Here is a 25,579-nt window from a genome sequence, read left to right as displayed (position 1 = left end):
AACAAACAGAATTTGCAATACTTACTGAGTGTTTCTCCTGCTGGCCCATAACTCCATGGTTAGCTGGGATTGCAAGTGGTTTCATAATGAAGAAACATAAGCTGAACTGAATTTACACATCATGTACCAATTTCTTATGGATGGCAAGTCACCCTCTACAGCGTTAAATTAAAAAGAGGAGGAGGGGGGGAAACCAAGCTGGAGCTAAAAGTGTCACTACTGGTAAGCTCAAAACCCCCCTCGCACTTGTAGTGCAGAGCAGCAATCCAAACGACAGCGTTAGTCTCCATTTTTCTAACACCGAAAGTCTAAGCATGTCAGGACATACAGAGCCTGATGCAACCCTACATACCCAGCATTCGTCCAAGGGAACAAAACCATTCCCTGAGCCTGGGTAATGGGAAGAAAAGAAAAAGGAGGAAAAAAGCTAAAATGGCTGACTGCACAGAGACTCCCTCAAAAAGGCTTAATACAGTATTATATTAGTCCGGGTGCAGGAACCAGCCTCCAGCATTCAGCCAAGCATTGTTAATACTCCTGTTTCATTTGCAATCACACACACACACACACGCAGCCTCCCCCCTCAGCCCCCGCCACCACTACCCTCCACTCCCCCAAAATCAGGGCAGAGCACGCGAATAGGGACCTCCTCCCCTGGCTGCTAATGATGCTGACAGAGTAGTGACCAGTGATCTCTGTTCCACTCAGCTAACCAAGTTTGCACAATTAATCTTAGCAGCATGACATTGATGGACATTTAATTTTATGATGCCTGTTCCTCGCAATCAAGACAAACACGTCTACCGCCCAAAGAGTCAGCAGCAAAAATACAACGCAGTTACACACAAAAACCCAGAGAATCATGAGTCTGAATGCAATACGCCAATATAATTACGTTATTGTGCTTACTTTGGAAGACCATGGCTGCAGGCAGTTGGCATAGCAACGCACAAGGAAAGCCATTTCCTGGGTAGAAAGAATGCTTCCTTTTCTAAATAAAAAATTCCTCTTAGGATACAAACGGCATTGCTGCTTCCTGCAGAAAGCAAAGACACTGTAGTCTGTCTCTTAACCTGCACACAGGCACACACTCAATGCAGTTCGAGTGATGTAAGTGGATTTCTCTCTCTCTCCTCTCCCTCCCTCTCCCTTTATCCACCGAAATATTCAAGTCAAATGGAAGACACATTCCTTGAGGCTCGCCCCCTCAGATACTTAACCATTTCACTCATTAAGGCAGAGATGGACAATGCAGATAAAACAGCAAGCTCTTGCCTGGATCTGGTATCAGCCTCTGAAGATCAAGGCAGCCCCAGAGGGGAGGGATCCGTTCGCTGCTGGCTCCCAAGAATATCACTGAAGTCAGGGTGGGAATAAGGACCCACGTTTACCTTGCCAAATCCTGAACTGAGCTCGACTTTTCATGAAGATGAGGATAAAGCAGAGGGTTCGACATCACCTCCCTTTTTCCCCCACCCAAAAGAGTGCTGCTGCAGAACTGTAAACATTGTTATCAAGTATTTATAAACAGTGCACTTGACAAGCTCTCTCAGATTTTCAGCAGCTTCACGGCTACACAGGCCACAGATATCCAAGGGTTGTGGCAGTAACCCTCCAGAACCCTTTAACACGTCATTGAAAGTCTTTCTGAATGCAGCTCCTGCTTTTCCCTACACACCAAATCCACAATACCACTAAAAAAAAAAAAAAAAATAAAATAAAAAAGAGAGTGAGAGATGCAAGATCTGGAAGAGATTGACATACAGATGGCTTTTATAGTTCTCCTCTCTGACTGTAATTATATCTGAAACTCAGAAATTTCCCCAGTCACTCCCATTTACACTATAGCACTTCTCATGCTGTACTAGCAACATCATACTGCAGAGGAGCTGAAACACAAGGGGGAACGTGCTCAAGCAATAAACTAATTGTCAGCCCTAACATAATGTACATCCTAAGTGCCATGAATTCATGCCACTTGACACAGGGGAAACCAACCCAGGGCAAACAGAACATGCCACTCTTCCATTAGGCTTCAACTTTAGTACAGTTCTCTATAACACGTTTACAACACATTCTTTAAAATCAGAGACCATCTGTGCTTCAAAGTATCTTCAATGTCTCTTCTTTTTTTTTTCTAACAAAAACAATAGAAAAAAGACTTAACAGTTTTTACACAGGCATAAACACAAAGGAAAAAAAGGAATACTACAGAATATTATGTCATACAATCTGCAGCTGCCTTCCACCAACATAACATGTCCACTGATAATGAGTTTAGTTTGTTACACAGCGATTTCTTTCAGTACTGACAATTACTGCTAGTAAATGAGCTATAAAAATTAGTGGAAATGCATTCTAGTAAAGCAAGAAAAGATCCTGAAATATCTGGTCTATTTTTTGCACAGTTATTCTCAGGACACCATTTCATACACAGCACAGTTTAAATGGAATATATTTACGAGAGTGTAATGACACTTGGGCCCTTGGTCTTCTAGTATATGTTAAAAGAGAAGTTATTCTTTAAATGACTGAATTACAAAAATTCGTTTAGAATTTTTAGACGTCTTTGTATTGTGCCAGTGCAACTAACAGATAATTTTAAAAAGCTAAGTTATGCTTAAGCCTTGTAAAACAGTCTAATGCTGAGTGCTATCAATTTTCTGATGACGTGCTGACCAGAAATAGCGGAAGTTATTCATTCTAGGAAGCTTAGACAAACCCTCTAGTACAAAATTAAAAAATATTACTTGTTGACAAAGCAATTAAAATCCTCTTGAGAATGATTTGATGGCCTTGCGGTTAACACCATGAGCAGAATTAGATCGTGGTGTTTTACACTCATGTCTGGAAAAAATGTAGTTCTGCCAAGACAGAAACATCTCCCCAGCATTAGGAGCACACCACTTTCTGAATTTCATTACATACAACTATCAACGTGCATCTCACTCTGCAGCAGTTGGTATTTCCAGCCAAAATCTAGCTGAGGTTTGTGTGGCATAAGTCTTGAAGAGTTACATGAAAAGATGAATAAAACCATTAAGACAGTAGCGAAAGTCAGAACTTCCAGATGACGATGCCATGAAACAGTCCTTACTACTTCTGCTGGTCACTACTACGCACGTCTACTCGCCTGTTAGAAAATTAAGTCAGTACCTCACACATGAATGCAAAATTTAAAACAACCTAACAAAGTCTAATTGATGTTCCCATGTATCAGACTGATGAAAACTAGATGGTCTCCAAAACAGAAAAAATCCTCTTTATATTCAAAATATGAAAAGTTATATTTATGTAATTAGGTGAAGAAAACATCACTCAGGCAACTTGTGAATCAAAACAATTTCAAGAAATAAATGTTTGAATCCATTTCCCTATTCCCCCCTCCTCAGCCACCACCACTTCCCAGACACAGTGCTACAATGTAATCGAATGCACTGTCCATTATCAGTTCAGAAAATAATTACATGTATCTTTTATAAAAGATAATTAAAGCAGAGGTTCGGTGAATTGTTATATGTTTCAGTGAAGAACTAATGGAATTTAAATCAGTGTAAGACACCAGAACAATATATAGTGAAAAGTTTCTATCATAAACAAGTAAGAATAGTTTTACAAAACCTAACTGCAACTTTGCATGCAGGTATATTTCAAAACCCACATAAGAACTCCTTGCTTAAAGTTTGAAAAAAAGCAAGACATTTTTGCAAATGCTTTTAGGAGATTAAAGTGAGATGTTTAATAAACCTGATGTGCAATAAGTGAACATGGTGGGCTATTCCCAGCTGCTTTCAAAATATTGTATTTATAAGAAAGCTGGCATCTCTTTACAAGTCACAAAAAAGAATGTTAAAAAAAAAAACCCTAACCCTTTGAAAAGTAACTACAAACATTAGGACATCCTTGGACTACCCACAGGATTCAGGATTCACAAACACCGGTTCTGAATTTGAGGTAAAAACTGGTAGAGATGTCAGCAGCATGTACTATCTGATTGTAATGCCTCTCAGCTATTGTGCATTCTAGAATATAATCTCACATGGATATTATTCTCCTAAGCAGTGTCAACAATGCTTGGAGTATTAAAACTTTTTAGGTTAATGACAAATGCTGCACCAGATTGCCTCAAATCTTCAATTTCGAGCAGTCACATTAACAACTATTTACAGGAGTACTTAAAATTTTATTCGGATTACATACACAAAAACCATTCTTTTCCTGAAGTACCTCAAAACCATAAGTTATCAGCACATTTTCCCTTTTCCTTTAAACACAATGTAAAGTATCATTTCCTTTGTGTTCGAAAACTTAGACAAAAGACAACAGAACACTGTAAGGTCACCAAATTTACTGCCACTTCGTAACTCCAGTAGCTAGAAAACCAGGGCAAGGGGGGAAGTCAAAGAAATAGGAAAAAAGACGAAGGAAGAAGGCAAAAACACCCACAATCACTATGTGTATCCCAAAAACATACACAGTGAGTGGACTATTACACAGATATTACACTGATGTGCAGGTGGAATACAGACAGCTAAATTGAAGAGTACGAGAATGGAGTACATCATTCTAAGGAAAATAAGGCAGAGGTATTGTCACTTCCCCCCACCCTCCTCACTTGGAAAGAAATGGAAGTTTAAAACTTAATTTTAAGCTCAGGGCTACTGGACACAAAACTTAAGCTCCCAGGAGCACACTTCTTAATTTCATAATGCTGATGCTCTCTTTCCCTCCCACTAACCTTATGAGAGATTGCTAAATAACAATCTGATGCTCCCATCAGATTCAAAACCACTAACTGAAACCACTAAAACCCAGAATAACAATTGACTCCAAATGCTACAATACAATTAAATGTCCCATACAATACAAGTCTTATTCTAATGTATTTAGGCAAATTTACTGCCAGTGATTTAAATCTCTGGCCATATGACCCAATTTCATGCAAGCGAGTTCCAGTTTGTCAGCGTAACACAGACATGGGTTGGTCCAGGCACGCCTGTCCTATTTGCATTTTCTCGAGAAGTTTGAGAACTTTAAAACTCTGTTGAATAAAGTAAAGTTACCAAATATGTTCTCCATGGTGAGCTTCTATGACTAAAGCAACACTTCAGTCAAAACACATGGATAAAGTATTTGCCAAATTAATTATTTATCCGCACAGCTGTGGCATTCTCATCATTATAACAACGTTCACCGCGCCATTGGCAACACCAAAGCAACAGTTACAATGGAGCAATGCGTGCTGTTTTGATAACACACTTACTAACGTTACAGACCATTTGAACAAATGCCCTTCTGTTGAGCTGCTGCTGCAGATGAACCTATAATCCAGATCTTTAAAATAATGAGAAGCCCAGAGCAGTCAGGCTGGTGCCTCAGCTGGGTGCTGTGCTATAGACTGCCCATCTTCCCTTCGACAGCAGGGTCGTTCGTCATCTTCTGTGCACAGCTCCGTTTTCAGTACAGCAAACTTTCTGTTTGCACGCCATCCATCTTAAAATGGGACCAAGTTATAGTATTCATTTAAAATACTTGCCATCGAATTCTCTTACAGATGATGATTATGTTAGAACAGGCACGAACAAAATCTATAACTGAAGGATACTCATCCCAAATGTGACAAAATGTCCCATTTCCAGAGCATCTAATTTAGCTTACAAAATCAACTTGAGCAAAGGCTCACCACAGTAACAGAGCACACAAACTTCTCTGGACTCTATATTTATGCTTTAAATCTAACAATACTTCTAACAAAAAACAAAACAAAACCACACACACAAAAAAACCCACCCAAACAATCAAACAACAAAAAACCACACAAACAAAACAAAACACATATCTTTTGTGTTCCTGCAACACTTATAAGGTCTCACTGTTTAGTATGTATGTTTGTGAAGCCACTTCATGTGATGTTTAACTGACCTACCTGTGCTTTTTACAGAAAGCAAAAAGTTATTTCTTACACAATCCTCAAGTTTAGTGCATATAATATGGCTTTAAAATAAACACTATCGTTATTAAATGTTAAAAAATAGACATCAAAATTTGAGATATTAATGACTTCAGTTGGGAGAATGGTCACTAGTTTAATTTCCTTAACTGTTTCAGTACTTCGGGAGTCTATCAGGATAGATGAAGTTTTTCCCAGTGTTCACAAAATTTTCTCACTTTGGTGTAAGGACAAGATTTTATTATAACGTGTTAATTAAAGCAGAGAACATGAGAATGTGCTTTCTGCTTTTAAACTGTGAAAAAAAAAAAGACATGAAAGCAAAAAAGCAAACACTCTTGAGATCAAGAATTACGGTATTGGGCACATAGGACTAGCAAGGCCTCTTTACCAGACCTAAACAATACCTTGACATTCACACCCGCTGCGGATGAAGTTCACTACTAAGATACTAATTGCCTTAGTATCTTGGAGGAAAAACAAAACAAACCAAAACAAAACACAAAAAACACACATATCATTGCATCCATACCAATTTCACAAGAGGAATCCAGAGACACAAGTTCTTCACTTATATGAGACACCTCCAAAAATTCATGATCTTCACTGTATAATAATGCAGGAAAACCTTATGGAAGCCGGATAACTGCATACCTCTTACATGTGTATCCTACTGCTGCACTGTTAAAAGGTAAGACTAAAACTCAGGGATTTTTTTGATGTTAATCAACTGCCCAAATTCTAGATCATTATGTTACCAGCCTCATTGAATCCTGTTACCTGAAATACGCTGACATGTTTGAATTACAAGAATGATTGTTCTGGCAAGGAACTGAACATATGTGAGACCACCCAAGGCAGGGGAATAATTTAATGTTTCAGTATAAAACATTAATGGATTAAAAAAAAAAACTCCCAGATTTTTCCAATCTTCTCTAAATGCTAGCTGGTTTTCTGATGGTTTTTGCTGTTTGTTTATTCATTGGGACATTTTGGCAGTAGTGGAGAGGGAGTATTTTTGTTTTATGCAAATACAATACGCTTTCTAGCAGTTTTCCTTGAACTGACTTAAAATATTTAAGGGAGAATCTGAAACTCTCATCACTACGTCCAAGGTGCAAATATAGAAGAGACTGGCAGAAAACCTCCAGTCTGCCATTAGGTTTTCAGATTCCCCAAATAATGGTGAAAATTGTGTGTCATTTTTACTACCATATGTGATGGTGTTGAGTCCTTTCTCCTTGAATGTTTGTTCAGATGTCTCCTGGGGCAACTAACTACTTACCTCTGGTATTTTGAGGAAGTGTAACTTTGAAAGGGCTGGTTGCTGTTACAGAGGATTTTCATTCACTTCAACTGTCTGCTGGAAGGAAATAACTTTTGCTTTTGTCTCCAGCCACAGTCTTATGCAAAGAGACCCTCCAAATAGCCTACTCCAGGGTTCCCAATTAAAATCAACACCAAAACCAGTTTACCAGCATAAGAATTTTCTTTTTGAAGAACTCTCTCCTCATGCCCCTGCATATCCTCCTTTGTGTAATGCACCATGCACTAACATATCTTGAGAGCTTTATGCCCTGGCTCTAGAAACTGTACAGAAATCATTAATCCAGACTTTTCACTTTTATCAGTAACAAACCCCAGGCAACTTCAGTTGTCTCTTACTTGTAAAAAAAAATTAAAAAGCAAAATGAGCCAAATTGGTTTTAGATAGGTAAAAAGTCAAAACACAAAATTACATCCTTCAAATGAAGAGACCTCAATACAAAATTCCAAGAAATGCCCTTTCCCTCTCTTCCCCAATCAAATAAATCATAGCATGAACTACCATCAACTGATGGATATCCTATTTTGCAAATTCAGCATTAATTTTTTCCCTTGCTATTACAAGATCGGTTACCTTGATAAAGAAGTGCTAAATAAAATAAGGTAGAAGTGCACCTACCAGACTGAGCCTCACTAATAATTTGATTCTACACTGGTTTTTATTCCAAGATTGCCATCAGAAAACCTGTCAGCATGCTTAGTTTTAAGATGATCATTTGTGTGCCATGGATCATTTGCAGCCTTTAAAACCCGTTAGCTGCAGGCCTTTATAGTTACCAAATTACAACATCCAAGAGTAATACAGAGAATATAATTCAGTGAAGTGAAAGGAAGAAAAGGTAAAATATTTTACATTCTAGCACATCCACATACATACATATACAAATAATGCAAAACAGAGCGAGAGCACAATCTGTGTAGTTTTTATCCCAGCCACATCAACAATACACAAAACACCTGCCAGCTGTTCCAGGTGCACGTCATAACATTACTATCTGAAAATTCAAATCAAGGCTAACCACTTGAAACTAAAGCCCAGGTCCCCGTACTCATATAACACAATACTAAGACTCTGACTAGAACTGACATAAAGCAATGGTTGTTTTCATTATACATCCAAAAAAAAAATTCTCCAGAGATGTGTAAATACTAGGAATTAAGAAGTGCTCAAGGATGCTCAACCTTACATCTAAGAACAACTTCATTTCAAAGTGACCCAAGTATGGCTGCATAAGCATTTCAACAGGGTGATGAAGGAGAGGGAAAGAATTTACAGAAAAACTTTGTGCTAAATTCAAGGTAACTACCTTGCTTTACTAAGGACTTTTAGCTCCCCTGAACTGAACTGTGACCTACTGGAAGACGTAAGCATGAACAATGGCATTCACACTTAGTAAAAGGGTTTACACATCAGAAGATTTATTTAATCTCAGACTTGTTAGTGTTTAAATAAAGCAAATTATTCCACCTTTTTTCCTAACAAGCACCTTTGACCAAGACAAATCTTTGTGTAAATTTTAAGACTACCTGGAAAGTATGAGGGGCATTGCTGCCTCTTTATTAGCAGCTGTGACAGCACTTTGAGAGAAGCCTGCTATCTCCAACTTGGACTACTGAGTCTCAACTAGAAGCTATTGTTACCATTGTAACAACTGTATTTCCTTCATTTTAAATAAACACAGCTTTTAAAGAAACCAAAGTACCTCCCTCTCTTTTACCCTAAGAAACCCACCACCACTGAACTACCACAACAAACACAATTTCAAAGATCTATCCTGAAACCTTGGTCAGTTCCTTTACTCCTTAAGCGTGTTTTCAATCAGGCTCTGAAATGTTTAGTTTTTTGGCACCTTTAAAAAAAAATCTGGAAATAATTCACAAATAGGAATTATAGCATTATTTCCACGCAGCAAAAGTTACAAGTGGCACAATACTTCAAACACACACAAATACAAGCTGTGTTACACTAAGTAGACACAATTTACTTCAAATATACTATCATCGTTCTAATTTACTTTCACAAATTACTGCTTAAGATCACGACCACACACTGGAAGCCAGGAGTTGCAGGTTACAGTTCTTGTTTTATTACTAAATTATTAGATTGCCTCTAATCTCACTCTTCCTCATCTTAAACTTGTTTTATATTTATCCACCAAAACTTGTCACAGAAGGGTCTGGTATATATGTGTTAGTATGGGTTCCAGTCTTCGGTGGAGCCTTCAGGCATGACTATAACATAAATATTTCAAAATATAGAAACAGTCTTATTTTGGATTTGTTTTGGGTTTGTTTGTTTGTTTGTTGGGGTTTTGTGGGTGTTTGTTTTTCCTTCACAACAGAGAACTGCAAAGCTGGTCAGGAACTAACATATGCCAGTTGTCTAAGAAAAAAACAAGTATTTGCAAATCCAAAATAGAAAACGAAACAATAAACTCACCTTCTGGTCTAAGAATCATAGAATCATTTAGGCCGGAAAAGACCTTTAAGATCAGAGTCCAACCATTAACCTAACACTGCCAAGTCCACCACTAAACCATGTCCCTAAATGCCAGATCTACACATCTTTTAAAAAACACCTCCAGGGATGGTGACTCCACCACTTCCCTGGGCAGCCTGTTCCAATGCCTGACAACCCTTTCAGTAAAGGATTTTTTCCTGATATCCAATCTAAACCTCCCCTGGCACAATTTGAAGCCAATTTCTTCTCATCTTATCACTTGTTACTTGGGAGAAGAGACCAAGCCCCTCCACGCTACAACCTCCTTTCAGGTAGTTGCAGACAGCGATCAGGTCTCCCCTCGGCCTCCTTTACTCGAGGCTGAACAGCCCCAGCTCCCTCAGCCGCTCCTCACCAGACTTGTGCTCCAGGCCCCTCACCAGCTTCGTCGCCCTTCCCTGAACTCTCTCCAGCACCTCAGTGTCTTCCTTGTAGTGAGGGGCCCAAAACTGAACACGGGATTCGAGGTGCGGCCTCACCAGTGCCGAGTGCAGGGGGGTGGTCACTGCCCTTGTCCTGCTGGCCACACTGTTTCTGATACAAGCCAGGATGCTGTTGGCCACCTTGGAACTTTCCATCTTTCCCATGTTTCAATGCTCTACATACTTCCTCAGTTGCTCAGGATATTTAAACTAATACCGTTTTGTTTTGGTTTTTTTAGAGCTTTGAAATTCACTCAGCAAAACGATCATTTTAAATTATTCAAATCAAGTACAAAAGCACTATTAAAAGTACTCAGAAACAGAACCTTTTGTGGAAAGATTGACACCAAATACTTATCATTTTATCTTTAAGTCACTATGTCAAGCAGAGCTCACGTAACAGTGGCTCAGATGCTCGGGAAAAAAAATGAACTGACAGCTTCTTTCCAAGCTTTACTGGGCAAACATCTACATTAGGACTATCCCTCATGATGCCCATCTGTATAGAGATGGCAGTGTGGAAAGGATTTGTATTGGTATTCTACAAATACAATGCATAGACAAATCCCATTTCCCCATATGTACTTTATATGTAAACATTGTTCCTAAATAAACCACCTTACACTAATGAGGATATCCTATTTAAAAATATTTAAGAACACATTTGTTTTTTTAATCTTTGTCAGCTCTACTCAAGTTTACGTGGTGGATATTAAATATTTGTATTTAGTTACGTTATGCAACAATCAGTTTAGAAGAGAGTTATGAAAAACACATTTTTCTGTTGCACAACAACTTTCTGCTTTGATGACAAACCTCATATTTAGTTTTATCCCCTACATCTCAGAAAAGTAATCTTTTAAATAATATTAAAAAGCATACATGTCAGTAACAGCAAAAAAACTCACTACTCTGGAAAATCTATGCTATTATTAACTGAAGTTTCACATGTATGTGGTCGTGAAGTATTGGCAATTCTACAAGCTGTAAACAGGACCTAATGTCTTAAAAAAAAAAACCAAACAAACCACCACCTCGGTAATATTACTGACACTTTAGTTGTAGAAAATGCTGCATAGCTTCAATGATTCTCTTTGAATTTCCAAATGTAATCACAATTACAGTCCACTTACGACATCAATGTGAGCCCTTCCAAGGGGAATGCAAGAACAGTAAATCCCAATGGATATATGAGCTCTTCAGCAGGGATGATGTAATATATAAAAATAGACAGCCTCTGACAGAAGCTGCAAGTTGAGTAAATAACACACTGCATGTCATTAACTTTGCATTAGCTTGCCAGTAGACATTACTAAAAGGATGATGAACTAACAATTTTGTTTTGCTTCGGGTGCTACACAAAATGAAATGATAGCATTGCTCATGTATTAATAATAATACATAACATAATACATAAATTTAAACAGTAATAGTGCCTTACCACACAGATGAAGGAAGGAAGCCGTGTGGCTAAAAAGGTTATGTTTTGTCACAAACACAGAACACAGGGATGGGAATTACATGTTGTCATTATAACATTACCAGTGGATGTTCCAGTACAGAAACATCCAATTTCTATACAAAAAAAGTTTAACAGGAACTGCCCAATTTATCTCAAGAATTTCATATTTCACCTGAAATTACCCCACTATTTATGTAGTGTGTCACTTCAGAATACACCTGCATATATAACACAGCCACATACTTCAGGAATTAGCATTACTGCATGTTTTCAAATATTACATATACAGACTATGTGTATACATTTAGTATTTTGTATTACTCCATAGTATGATATACACAATCTCATTCCAAATCATAAATAGATTATCACCATGATAGAATAATGAAACCATTTGCTTTTGAAATGGCACACTGAATTTTGTAAATGAACAAAATCAACTAAACAAACATCCTTCCTGGTAAAAGGGCACTCAGACTTGACAACGTTATGAACTAGCCTCTTTCTTTTATTAATGGAATTATCAATAGAGTATATTTTATTTTAAATATAATATAAACACTATAAATATTAAATAAATTCTTTTAAGTGGAATGTATTATCAATAGAGACAAATTTGTTTGAGCAAACACACACACACGGTATTTGTGCCAATGTGTGATTAAAACACCCTTGCATACCGTACTTCCTAAGAGCAATACCTTGTAAATTTAAGTGTGTTTTGAGTGTTTTCCCCATGACCTCTCCACTCCCTTTATAACTTTGTATAAAGTCAAGCTTTCAGTGTGTCCACACCTCGTTTTTCACTGCCCTAGGAAGTAATCTTCCTAGACTTCACAAATTGGCTCAGATGTGGTTCTTTCTTCCTAAAAGCAAGCTTTTCCTTATTTTAATATGAATACTCACAAATAGTTATGAGGTTTGCTCTTTGTTTTATTAAGAGAACTTGTATTAGAATGAAAGCACTAGCTAATACTAAAAATCATCAGGAACATTAAAAGCTGCAGCTATTTACAAGCTTGAAAGACTGACAGTATTCCTTTAAACTAATTTCTTGTAGATTGGGCATCTGACAACTGTTCCTACTGATTCAAACTGAAATGACCGAAATTCTAAATGTAAAGATCATTAAGTATACTATTATATTGGTATCAATTTAATACATAGAATACAATGCACTAGTAATACATTATAGTAAGGTATATTACAATACTGGAAAGTCAACACTGTTGAGAAGCAAGCACTTATATTTCATGATCATTTGTAGTGGTCCATGGAAAGACAACCAGCAATATGTATTTTGCAACATAAACATAAATATACATTCGGAGAAGCAACTGTACTATGCACTTTAACATTAAGTCTCATCCCAAATTATATTGGGCATCTGTAACGAAGTCCTAAAATAGAATCAGCTTTTTTGAATTCACATCTACTGTATTACCCACAAGAAAACACTGCTTGTCATCTTGTAAACTTCCACATCAGTTCAGTAGCCACACACACTGAATAAAGTAAGGAAAACAACTAAGCTTTTGCATAAAATTCAGGGAGAAAAAATTAAAATTCATATTTTCAAATCCTTCTTAAATGTAGAAATATTATATAAACCAGCTTTGTTGATTTTTAAAATGTGATTTTTCAGAAAAAGGAAAAAGCAAATGTGTTTCATAAAACAAAACAATCTGAAAATAAATTTTAAATCCAGAACTTTCAGACTCTCCCTAGACAATGTGAATGCAAATGGTATCAGGAAAAAAAGGCTACTCTGCCAATGCTTTGCAATAACTCTTAGTTACAAGAGAAGACAGGCAGGAAGCAAGATTTCTACAATTTGCTAGTGACTAACTGAGCATGTTTTAATACTTTTTTAAAAAATAATATAAAAAAAGCTAGAAAAAACACTCATTTTTTCAGGGAGTCATGGCTGCAGATGAGACTTGACTCAGTGACATTAGACACGGTTTCATTCCCAGCCCTCTTCTCATTCAAATTTTCAGTCACCTCCTTCAAGTAAAACCCAGAAGGACGATACTTGTCTGCCCCTAACGCATCGACAGGATGACTGGCTCCATGGAAGAGTGTGTGAGAGTAAAATTGTTACACGCTTCTAATCTGGGGTAGAAGCCCGGATTATTGATGGCTCCATGTCCACTGCTCTTTTCCTTCCGACACTGGATAAACAGATTGTCACCTCACATGAATCTCAAGCTGAATGGGATAAGAAAGGGGCTACTAAAGGCAGCGAGGCCTTTTGCAGGGATTGCAGCAGCCAGGTTTAAAAAGCCTGGCTGAGGATGCACTAGCAGCAACTTTCATAAGCCTGTTAGCTAATTCAAATCTGGACAGGTTCTCACGAAGAGTGAAAAACCACACACTATCATTTCTGTCCAGGTTTATTCACAGGTGCTTCAGCACTTTATTTACAGGCCTACCTGCATCTCACCAGAGATTCCCCAGTAAGCTTTGATATTTTGCTTTTAGCGAAGTAAAGACTACAGTACAGACTACTAAAATCCTACAGCTCAGCTTACATATCAAGTCTAAGGCACGAGAGAGACAGACTGTCAGAAACCAGGGAGTTATAAATTACTGCTTGTACCCTCTATGCCACTAAAGAACAGGACCTTATTTCAGACAAATGTATGTTTCCTTTATGAACTTCTGTCAATTCATACTAAATATGTCATGCATTAAACACATAATAGCCAGCTCAGCAACGCTTGGGTTGGGCATCATTGGGCGTGACCAATTCTTCACAGATGCACTATAGCAGCCACAAAGCTTATTGGCAATAAGATATTGCAAGAAAAGTCTACCCTTTTTAAAAGTCACTCCATAGGTGACTATCCTATTTTAAAATTTAAAAAAAAAAAATAAGGAAAAAAAAATACCATCTTAAAGCAGAGGAAAAGCCATGTAGGCTCTCAGAAGAAAGGGTCCACACTCTTTCATTCTAGTTACTCAAAACAAAGGCTTTTAACTGAAAACATTAAGGAGCTTTAGGTATAGATACACACACAAAGAAAAAAAAAAACACTTCCAGAAGTTAAAATCCAATTACTATTATTAAGTAAAGAGGTGTTAACACTAATCTCGTTAAAAACAGTTTCTGACATATTACAAGCACAAGCAAAACTTTCCTGTCAGAAAAATCTGAACAAGGTTTTCCAGATTCAAATAACAGCTCAACCTAAACTTATCAGGATTTTTTTTTCTTCCCCAGAAGAGAACAGATCCATTTTACCAAACCACAAACCATGGCAAAAAGGGTACCATTTTATCAGTCTGATAAAACACATTCATTTTATTGCCATGCATTATCAAGTTGCTATTTTTCCTCACCCTAGAAATCAGCAACACTTGTTCCAAAAGTAACATGCCTAAGTTAGTCTACATTAGACTTTACTTCATATGGTCCTTCAAGCATTAGGGTAAGTTATCCAAGTATTAAGTATTTCAAATTCCTGTCAGGATTTGAGGAGCACATTATCACTCCTAGACGTAATACTTTAGTAACTGTGGGTTTCTCAGGACTCATTCCACTGAAATACCAGCGAGAACTGATCTCAAGATAAAGAACTGGGTTGCTCAAAGAAATGTACCATACACATTGAAGAAAGAGAATTTCAGCACAGAAGTCACTTGCTTACGATACTGGAACCACATTGAAATTTGAACCCTCCGAGTCTTTTAAAGAAATTAATTGAACAATGTGGCACAGAAGGAACTTTGAAAATAAGCACATTTCCTAATAAAATATCAGAAGAATTGACCAAAGTAATATCAAAGGAAAGGAAGAATTTTGAAGATAAAGAAAATAGTTTTAATTTGTTTTCAGCTCTATTGCAAGAGATTCCTCAGTCTTAACAGAGGAGACATTTAACAGTTTGACAAGATACATTCTTATCAAACATTGTATTTGGTAGATGCTCAGTATTTACTCACTTTGGCACTGACAAATGCAATTATAAAATACAAGTCAATTTTAAAAGATGCCACTCAGATCTTCAGATTACTTTGACTGCGTTTGAGATCTGATGTCAGGCAAAACGTCTATATTTTGTTTGGTTTGGTATCATTCCAGATACTTGACTCGGGCACACTTTTCTCCCTAGCTTGGCAAGCCTGTGTTTCAAATAATGGCCCATTTACACATACTTTGATAGGAGTCTACAAAATCCAGCTACCTTATATCAAACCAGCATACACCATCAGAATGGAGAACAAGGAAGAAGCACTGTCACAAGTTTTCAGCTAACAAAAAACTCTTGCTGCCTTTTTGGTGCTCATCTTGTCATACTCCATCTCCCTGTTCTGGTGAAATACAGGTACTAAGTAGTGACAAGGGGCCTATTTTTTAAATCAAAATCAAAGATTGAGTCTTCCATGTCATGAAAGACTTACCCGAGTAAAGTGTCTGTCTCACACTAAATATTTAATATACATGCTTTGCTTATTGTTCTCCATTTTCTCTAAATCACAGAACATCAAAGCAAAGATGAAAGGCCAGTCAAGCTGGGCAAGAGACATTGTGCTGTCACCAAACTCCACATTTACATTAGTATTTTTATATCATAGTGAGATCACTCAAGTATCAAAGCAAAGGCTAGAAGGCAATTTTAGTCATAACATTGCATCAGTATTATGATATCACACTGCAAACCCACAAGTAAATTGTTAGTGGACCATACACAGTAAGTTACAATACCTGAGGTTTAGTGCATTCCTGTGAGCCAAAATGAAATGAATGCCATATAGGAGGAAAGGAAAAGATGAACATTATCAGACATGCCATAGTACATTCCACCACTATGAAGATAATGTTAAAATTATGTTAATGAGGGTCCACGGTCCCTACAAGTTCACTCTGTTGCACAAAATCATGCCACAACTGAGTATCGCATTTAATTTTTAATTCTTGAAAAGCACAGCCATGCATCTTCACTGAAGCTTTATGTTTCACTCTACGTTTTCACTAAGATAGAGAAAACTTTCTTCAGAAAATACTGTATGAACTTTCTGAAGAAAAGCATTCTGAGACTACTGCAAATAAAGCATTAATAATTTATCAACTAAAAAAAAATCATTCTACATGGTAAATACAGCTTTAGTAGTCGAGAAAATTACACATTTTGTGAATATTTTGAGGATGCTATCAAAGCAGCTTTATTACTTTGACTCTTGTGTACCTAACACCTAAATCAGAACACACCCACAAGGAAGAACAAACTTGAAAGCAAATGCATCAGATTAATCCTTTTTCAATTTGACTTTAATGCATTATTTACTGTAACACCTGAACATCTGCATTTTTTAATGCTTCTTTATTTGTCCAAAATTACAAAGTAGCACCAAATACGAAACCCTGACAGATGCTGACCAAAGAATGGATGGGCAACAAGCCCACAAGATATATGCTATCATATGCTTTGAATTCCTATGTGGTTAAAAAAACCCTTGCTTTCTTCAGTCATTTTTTCAAGAAATTAAGGCTGAAAACATAGGAGGCCAGGGCACATAAAATAGGAAAGAAGAAAAGACAATGGAGCATTTAACATGTATGGTTAAAGCAACAGAAATCCTATTGGTAATAGAAGTGAATGAAAGAACAATGTATACAAGATCACCAAAAACTGTAAAACTAGGAGAGAATGGGCTAGTATAGAGACTCTTGACTGCGTTGTAAAACTCATTTGAGCCTATTTGACTCCATTTACTTTGGGGGAAAAAAAAAAAAGTCAGTAATAGCCATCATATTACACTTTTTAAAGCAACATTTGACTGCACTTATTGCAAATTTTACAGTTTATTTGGCAATCTCTTCCAACTCAGTACGAAATCTTGCTTGCAATGAATTTCCCAACACATACACAAAATCATTATGAACTCGCACAACAGAACGGCACAAAATGGGCTTTTGGTCTTAGTACCAGTTAAGCGTACAAAAATTCATAAGGCACACCTGAAGTGTAATTTATACAACAGGCAAGGATCCACAAATGCAAATGGCACTGTGTGTAATCTAAATATTGCCCTTTGAGAGTTAGATAAAAATCATACTAGAACTGTTTGCTAAGCACAATGTACGCATCTGAATACAAAAGTAATTCTTCCTGTAACTCCTATGAAGTGCAATACCACATATTTATTTTTTCAAAAACAGATCAGTAAAATGTTTCATCTTCAAAGCAAGTGAACTGGTTGAATCCATAATAAATTTAGAGGCAATTAAAACTGCACTGAAAATTAAACCATTAAAAGCTGTTGTATAAACAAAAACAAATTGTTGGCATAAAATGTAATTATTCAGCTCATGAGGAAAAGCCTGTGTAATTAACAGATGTAATCAAACATCTACACACTTACAGACACACAGAGAATGTACAGGGAACTGGCAAACAAGTCAAGGAATAAGGAAAAAACAGAAAAATATCTACAACTGTATTGGATCAAAGATACTATTTTAAAAACACTAAAGCTCTAATCCTGCAAATTTACATGCATGTGGCTTACAATGTGCAAAAATTCAGCCCAGTGAACTCCATGAGATTAAATATGCACAGGTTTTTTATGCCCACATCTTTGTGACTCTAGCAGATTTGGGGGCTTAAATAAATGAGAGCCAAAAGACAAACAGCTTTTCCAGTATTTTGCTTACAGTTGAAATCAATACTAAACATATTAATCTAGTAGAGCTTTTTTAGATTTAAAAGCCACATTTTGTAGAATAAGTTTTAATTATTAGTTTACTTTCAAGATGTAAGACATACCAAAACAAAAAAAAAAAAAATCAAGTAAAAAGACCAAATGATCTCCCTGATGATGTGTACACTGTGTAGCTCACTGAAGTCCAACTATAAAGGGCTCTTGAGGCAGACACAAGTAAAGATTAGGTTGACATTTAAGTTTTAGATGCCAAAAAGAAATGACAGATTTTATTCTATGAATTTGGCCTACTGCAATGCATCACAGTCCTTTTCAGGCAATAACCATTATCATATACATGAATGACTGCTCCACTAACTGACCTTTTAACACTGTACACGAAACTATTTGTACAGGAACCTAATATCAAAAGGAAATGAGAACATAGCTTCTCTCACAATTTCAAATAATGATTGGAACATTAAGAAATAACACATGACATTCACAGTAAAAAAAATGTGCTTTCAACTCTGAACTAAGATGCAAGCTGTGCACAGGTCCACGTATTGATGAAGCCGAATTCACAGTATTTTAAGGGGAATGCTTCACCACAGAAACACACCTCTTCGAAGCTACCAGCAACTTTAGTCATTTTGATTGTTATATTGTCAGTAGTTTTCCTGTTTATGTTGTTGTGAACCATAAACACAGACAACTTACCGTATGGTAGCCTCTAGGTAGAGGTGGTTTCCCCACAGGATAAGGGTCAACAGTATCAATAATTGTTTGTCGCTCCCCTTTTTGGTTGATTTTCCTAAATCTTCTTCGAGATTGCCTATGAGAAGCTTGACGCTGAAAATACTCCTCATTTTCATCCATATAATCAACCTATAACACACATGCAAGAAAGTGTCATTTCCCACAAGACAAAGATGTTTCTTATTGTTAGAAACACAACAAATACTGTTTTCAAAAAACAGCAGTTAGCTTTGAATTTCCTGCATTTTCAGCATGAAGAATGAAGCCACTACTAAAAAATAAAATAAATTAAATAAAATAAAATGCCCACAGGGATGACAAAAAAATAAACAGTGGCAGGAACATCATCACTGAGTATGAACACTTTTCAAAAATGACAGAAGAAAAAAAATGGTCACCCCCCAATTCTGTCACCCCCCCTTCCCTCTCCCTATTTCTTATTCTTGTAGAAATACAAACATGTCACCACTCAGTCCATTACAAAAAGAAAACTGAGAGCATTTGGTAGTTTTCCTACTGACCTCTATTCGTACTTGGGATCTTCCCTAACCAAGCTATGGCAAAGACTTCACCGTTCAACAGGCTGCAATATTTCTATTATTTACTTAAAATATTTTGGGAGCGTAAAAGAAGGATTTCTGATAGACTGGATTTACATAAAAGCAAATAACTTCAAAACAGCAGCAGGGAGAATAAAAAAATACCTATTAGGCATATCCTAATATAAAATCAGTCGTCTTGGTTTCAGAGTCTTTCAAGTCATCCTAAGCTACTACACAACAGCATACTGCAATGAAAATATTTGAACTAGGAGTACTGGTTTTTTATCTTTTTATAGTAAAAATCAACATCTCTTCTGTGTTCTTCCTCCTAATAGAAACCTTACTCCAGATTAACAGAGAAGTGGGGGGGAGCAGAACACACAAAAGCAAACCAACCACCTTTCAGCACTAGCCAAATATAGGGATTCAGTTAACTCATTCTCCTATTCAGTTCCACCCCCTAGGGATAAATAAATAGTATTTCTGAGGATGTAAAGAACAGCTTATGAGACACCCTGCAAGGTTCCTCTAAATTTTTCAACAAGGAAAAGAAATATCAGACAAAATACTCATAAGAATTTGCAGCATGTCTGTGTCAGAGGTCGCCCATACCAGTCTGCTCACGCCTCTAACACAGCTTTCAGTGTACTACTACGAGGGGACGAGCACAATTCCTGGATCACCAGGAAGAGCTGGTAACACTCACCCCCTCAGCCCTGAGTAGCTGTTTCCCACCTGACACACTCACATCGACACCCCATCACCTCTCCTGCTTCTCCTCCCCACAGAGTGACCCCATCCAGCCGCGAGACTGAAAGTTACTGTGCTCGATAAACTCTGGGGATGGGATTCTCTCTATTCAAGGTACAATTATTCCTTCGAAAGGCTGAAGTTTTAAATTTCAGCTCTCCTAAGATGGTAGAGGTTGTTATTTTTGGACTAAGATGATCCATGTGGGAGTACTTGTCCTTGACCTGACATCATCCATCAGTCCAGAAGATTTCTTCTGGACTCTTGTCATTTAGTCATCTCCTTTCCCTATGCCTATCGTTACATCACTCTTCCTTATAGCTTACCGAGGAATGCACGAGACAGACATCCACACAGCTACCACCAACTAAATTGTATACTTCTAGAGAACAAATCTTGGACAATAAACTTTCCTGAGCTTGTGGCCAGATCCAAGTTACGCAAACCCATCAGACAAATCAAGAGGCCAATACTGGGCTGAACTGGGAGGCATAAGGTGCTGCTCCTTTACGAAGTCAAGATACAGAGAGCTTTAGTTAAGAACAGTGAAAAAATAATTGGCATTTCTCACGTATGCTTTTTGTATCTCCTACTACATTGTATCAGCTTCGTAAGATGATTTTCTTAGTTAGAATTGGAAGAGGGAGAGATGTCATCAAATATCTGACAGAAAAAGCTACCGTTATGTAATCTCCTTTACCTATTCACAGTGAAATCACAAAGATCTTAAAGCCCACAAAACCATGCCTGCATTTGCATGAAGGTAAGTTAAAAACCTGCTTTTTTTAATCAATCAACTTTAAACAAGTAACCTAATCTCTTCTACAAGCCTAAAGCTATACCATGATTTCTCGAGCTTCTGTGAGTTTCACAGAAACTATCACTTTTTAGAAAAAAAATGTTCAGTGTTACAGCCTATATTTGAACTATCATCAGTATATGGCTTAGATAACTGTCATGCCTGTATTATGAACTGATCGCTATCTTAGTGACAGAGAAAAAAACAAAACAAAAAACCACCACACATTTAGCCCGTTGATTATGCATTTGTTCAGATGATGTACCCTGACATAGCGATTAAAAGCTTTTGAATCTGTGAACCCTCAGAGACAATACTATTCTGCCACTGGACTACAGCAGATACTGCTAACAAAATAACCTTCATCCAGAAAAGCCAGAAGAATTTTTAAATGTTCATGCTGCTTTTTGAAACCCCAGACATCTGAGAACAAATTTAAAATCAATCAAACATTAATTACTGAAGCTAACCCAAGATCAATACTTCAAAGCATCTATGTTTAATAGCAAAACAGCTTAAAAAAAACCAAACACACAAAACCAAACAAAAAAATACCCACAACAAAAACAAACAAAAAAAACAAGACAAAAAACACCACCAAACAAAACAAGACAAAAAACCCAAAACACACACAAAACCCCCCGCATTCTGCTAGCACAGGAAAGCTTTCGTTTTACAGGATATCTGCAATAGTAAATGTAACGATATAAAAGATGCCTTTATCACTGAAACAATGCGAGTATGCGTGGAAAGAATGGCAAGGAAATTATGTATGACATCTTAGATTTATTAAAAGATCATGCGTAAAACAGAAAACTCTTCAAGTTTTATCGGAAGCTGAGGTGTTACCAAAGCTGGTTGGTAAAATTTCAAAGCAACTGAATAAAAATATTCTTACCACAATCATTTCAGATGGCTCTAAAACAATGCATTCACAGCCACGCCTGAAGCTTCCTGCAGAACGCTTGCCAAAACTGAAGAACAAAAATACTTCAGTCAGAACAAAATTCAGAGCTATAATACAATCCATAAGCATATTTACATCATCTCCACGTATTGTAAAGCATACGAAAAAAAAGTACATACCTCTACACAATACAAGTTTCATGCATATGTCCTTTGACAAGTAACTGATATCCAGGACACCAAGAGCTGTGTATTTTGTATCTATTCAGTTTACTAAGAGTATTTGCTAAATAATTCTATTAAAACTAAAACAAGCGTCAATCAAGTGCTGTCTACTGAAGATGCATGGTTGATTCTGAGCTACACCACAGAGTTTGATCTAGCATCTTCTGACGTTACAGTATCAAGTTACCTAAGCTATCTGCATTTCTATAAAGAAAGCTAACGAGCATATCAAGGAAAGAACGAAAAGGCTAATCAACTTCAATTAGTCCATTTTTACTTGAAATAAATTAATAAAATAAGGATGCTGAACATGAGAGTATTCCCAAATGTAACAGATGAGGGCAAGTTTGTTCTGCCTTTTATGACACGTTCCCACCTTAGAGTAATAATTAAGCATGACACTATTTTTCTTCTGTAGGACAAAATAGAAAGCTATTTTAGTTTCCGTTTCTGAAGTGCTCTGCCTGTATTAAATGAATGTGTGTGTCTGCAGGTTTAACTGCAAAGAATCCTCGAAATGCAGCAGGTAAAGGTGGAGTGCAGAGAATCAATACATAATTCAGTGAAATACAAGACCTTTATGGTTACAGCCTTAATCATATGCCATCAGAGTGGAAGAAAAGTCAACCAGCTAAAGTTTGTTTCTGTGCTGTGTGCTTCTGGGTAGTTCATATTTAAGCCCGCCAGGTCAATATCAGACCTCTCCCGTTGCAGAGGAGAATGCAGGACAGATGAGAAAATGGCTGGAACTTCAGGCCCCCTCTTGTAGCCTGCTGTAACCAGCCTGCTCTAAAATTTGCCAAGAGCCAATGTAGCTCGTCATCCTTTCCCCTTCTCCAACCCAGCACTGTGCAGCAGGCAGGGGAAACCTTCCTTACTGAAGCTCACAGGGCAACAGCTATTAAATAACTTTACGAAAAACAAACCAGACTCAATAAAATTGTAAAATCTGAATTTGAACCAATCCTGTAATGCACAGTCACAGTGACATACTTCAGCTACAGTGTTTGTTAAAAGTAACATTTTTTAAGCTTTATTTCATAACAATCAAACTGAAGTTCATATGCCACTGGGAACAGTATATCCAGCCAGTTTATATCTATTCTCCTGTCCTGCCTGGCGATTAGTAGAAATGAACAATTTAACTTGCTACACCAAAGGCTAATCTCTTGACAACAGCATGTTTATAGTTCAAAAAGGCAGCAGTCAGATATTGAAAAGAAATGCCAGCTGTGCTTATTCACTAAAAAAATAATCACATTTAATGGTACATGGAACTTCTACAATAGAACAAAATTTCCAGAATACTAAGCCTCTTGAAAAGAAACATTCAATAAAGAAGTCTCTCGACAAAATACGTATTTTCCTAGAGGCAAACACATGCTTCCTCCTGTAGTCCAGCAACAAGACACAGGTTGTTTTACTTTACAATGCCATCTTGAATGTTATACAATTACAATTACTCTTAAAGATAACAGAAAATAAAGCCAATATCTTGATTCACCAGACTGTTGAAAAAGTGACAAACTTATTTTCTTGGTCATTAACCTGATCCTTATACACAGTTTTTCCTTTAAAAAAAGGAAATGAGAGGGAGAGAACAGAGGAAGTAAATCAACTAATTGATTGAAAAACAACAACGTAAAAATGGTGATTAGGAGGTCAATCTATTAGATATTCTAACTGAAAACAAACACAGAATTATTCACTTTCCTCTTGCAGATCATACTTTTTTCTTAACCATTGGGTTTGGCTCTAAAATACAACATTACTGTATTTTTGCTAGTCCATTTTCTAGCCTCGCGAACACTTATTTCAACAGAAAACGCATATACACTTTTCCATCCCACCGTTTCTTCTCCCTCTATTGCTGACCGTAACTATCAGCTTTAAACTTCTGCCCGTTGCTAGTCACTGCTGGCATCCAAAAGCTTCAACCCTTAGCAAAATGGTTAAAAGGCAAAGTTGTGATTTGGGCGTGCTCTTCTACTCTTAAATAACTTGTTTGGGTTATACTCTTCAGCGCAAGGGAACAGGTAGTCAACATATTAAGACAGAAGGCATGTACTGAATTACTATAAAGAAAACCGGTGATTCCTGTTGCCAGTAACACCCTGGGTCTCACAGCAAATAACCACGTCATTGCTGTATTGTTCCAGTTCCTATGACAGCATGAAATTTATTGGAGCAGACAGCGCATCACACGTATATATTATCTTTGACCAAAGATCACAAGGCACTTCAGTCTGCAAACAAACTCTGTAATCTTTGTGAACGTCTCGACTTCCAACCTGCTGCTGAAGATTCATCATCAGTGAAGAATTCACGTAACCAACGCAAATTTGGAAACTCTTTTGTGACCGTCCACTAGACACTTCAGAAGTGTCCAACTCTGACTGTGGTAGAACATCCATCACATTATTCTCATACTATCTGTTGCAGAACCACACTTTGATACTCACATATAGTCACACCAATGCCTGTTGACATGCCATTCTAACAAACAACTGGGATATCAGGGCGCCGCCAATCCCATTGTTTTAATTCAGAAGACTGATATCAAAGTCAGTAAGTCTTATGAGAATTAATTTGTCAGAGCTTTGCACAAGAACAAAAAGCAAAGACCAGCGAAAAAGGACATCGGATACTCTCTTCTCCACTCAAAATCCCTGGGGCAGTCAGTAAGCAGCCACTAGGCAGAGGAAGCCACCAAACAAGCTTGATTAAATTGAAAATAAGTTACTTAGAATATTAGCAAGCAGCAAAAAGCAGCAAATACAAAACACATAATAAAGTATCTGTACTGAGTTAACCAAAAGGCCAAGCTGTAAAGCATTTTATAAAATACCAGAAGAGCTTCACACCAGGGACAAGCTGGCTTGAGGGATGCTACATATCAGAGAGAAACAGCAGCAACTGAAGTTTCAGTGGAACAGCTGACAGATTATTTTCATAATAACAATTCTATTTTAGTAACTTCTGCTAGATGCTCCTCTTTCCTCTTTCTTTGATGTTAGGCCAGACTCATCACAGCAAGTGAGTTTGTCTACCCAGATTTATCACAAACTGCAGTCTATGCGAGCACTGGCTAGCTAAAGCCTTTATTAGCCAACTTCAATGGACCAGGGATTTGACAAATTTATTCCTTCCCTTCCTGTAGGGTGAAATAAGCCTGTGGATATATGACTTCACTAAGGAGCTTAAGGTTAAACTACATTTTTGTTTTCAAAACACAGGAGAGAATTTTTCATAACATACATTTCACATTTGGCTGTATCATATTATTCCTT

General features: G+C 37.1%; 1 protein-coding gene across 10 annotated transcripts in view; it reads right to left on the bottom strand.

Annotated features, from left to right (window-relative positions):
• The window catches only part of RAPGEF2 (Rap guanine nucleotide exchange factor 2), a 188,436-nt gene that overhangs the window by 70,741 nt on the left and 92,116 nt on the right, over positions 1 to 25,579 (bottom strand). For 4 of the 10 annotated variants that reach the window (XM_065633153.1, XM_065633149.1, XM_065633152.1 and 1 more), the window contains exons 5-7: positions 22,057 to 22,132; positions 19,029 to 19,196; positions 16,372 to 16,389 (exon numbers count right to left, since the gene is read on the bottom strand). In XM_065633153.1, the coding sequence (XP_065489225.1) occupies positions 16,372 to 16,389; positions 19,029 to 19,196; positions 22,057 to 22,132 (262 nt within the window). Of the gene's footprint in view, positions 1 to 25; positions 356 to 16,371; positions 16,390 to 19,028; positions 19,197 to 22,056; positions 22,133 to 25,579 lie in introns of those variants that run through there. The other 6 variants (XM_065633155.1, XM_065633151.1, XM_065633156.1 and 3 more) reach the window with 2 other exon arrangements.

Source organism: Caloenas nicobarica, chromosome 4 (assembly GCF_036013445.1).
Source record: "Caloenas nicobarica isolate bCalNic1 chromosome 4, bCalNic1.hap1, whole genome shotgun sequence".
Lineage (NCBI taxonomy): Eukaryota > Metazoa > Chordata > Aves > Columbiformes > Columbidae > Caloenas > Caloenas nicobarica.
Note: the sequence above shows the minus strand (reverse complement) of the source record. Positions and strands in the feature narration are given on the sequence as shown.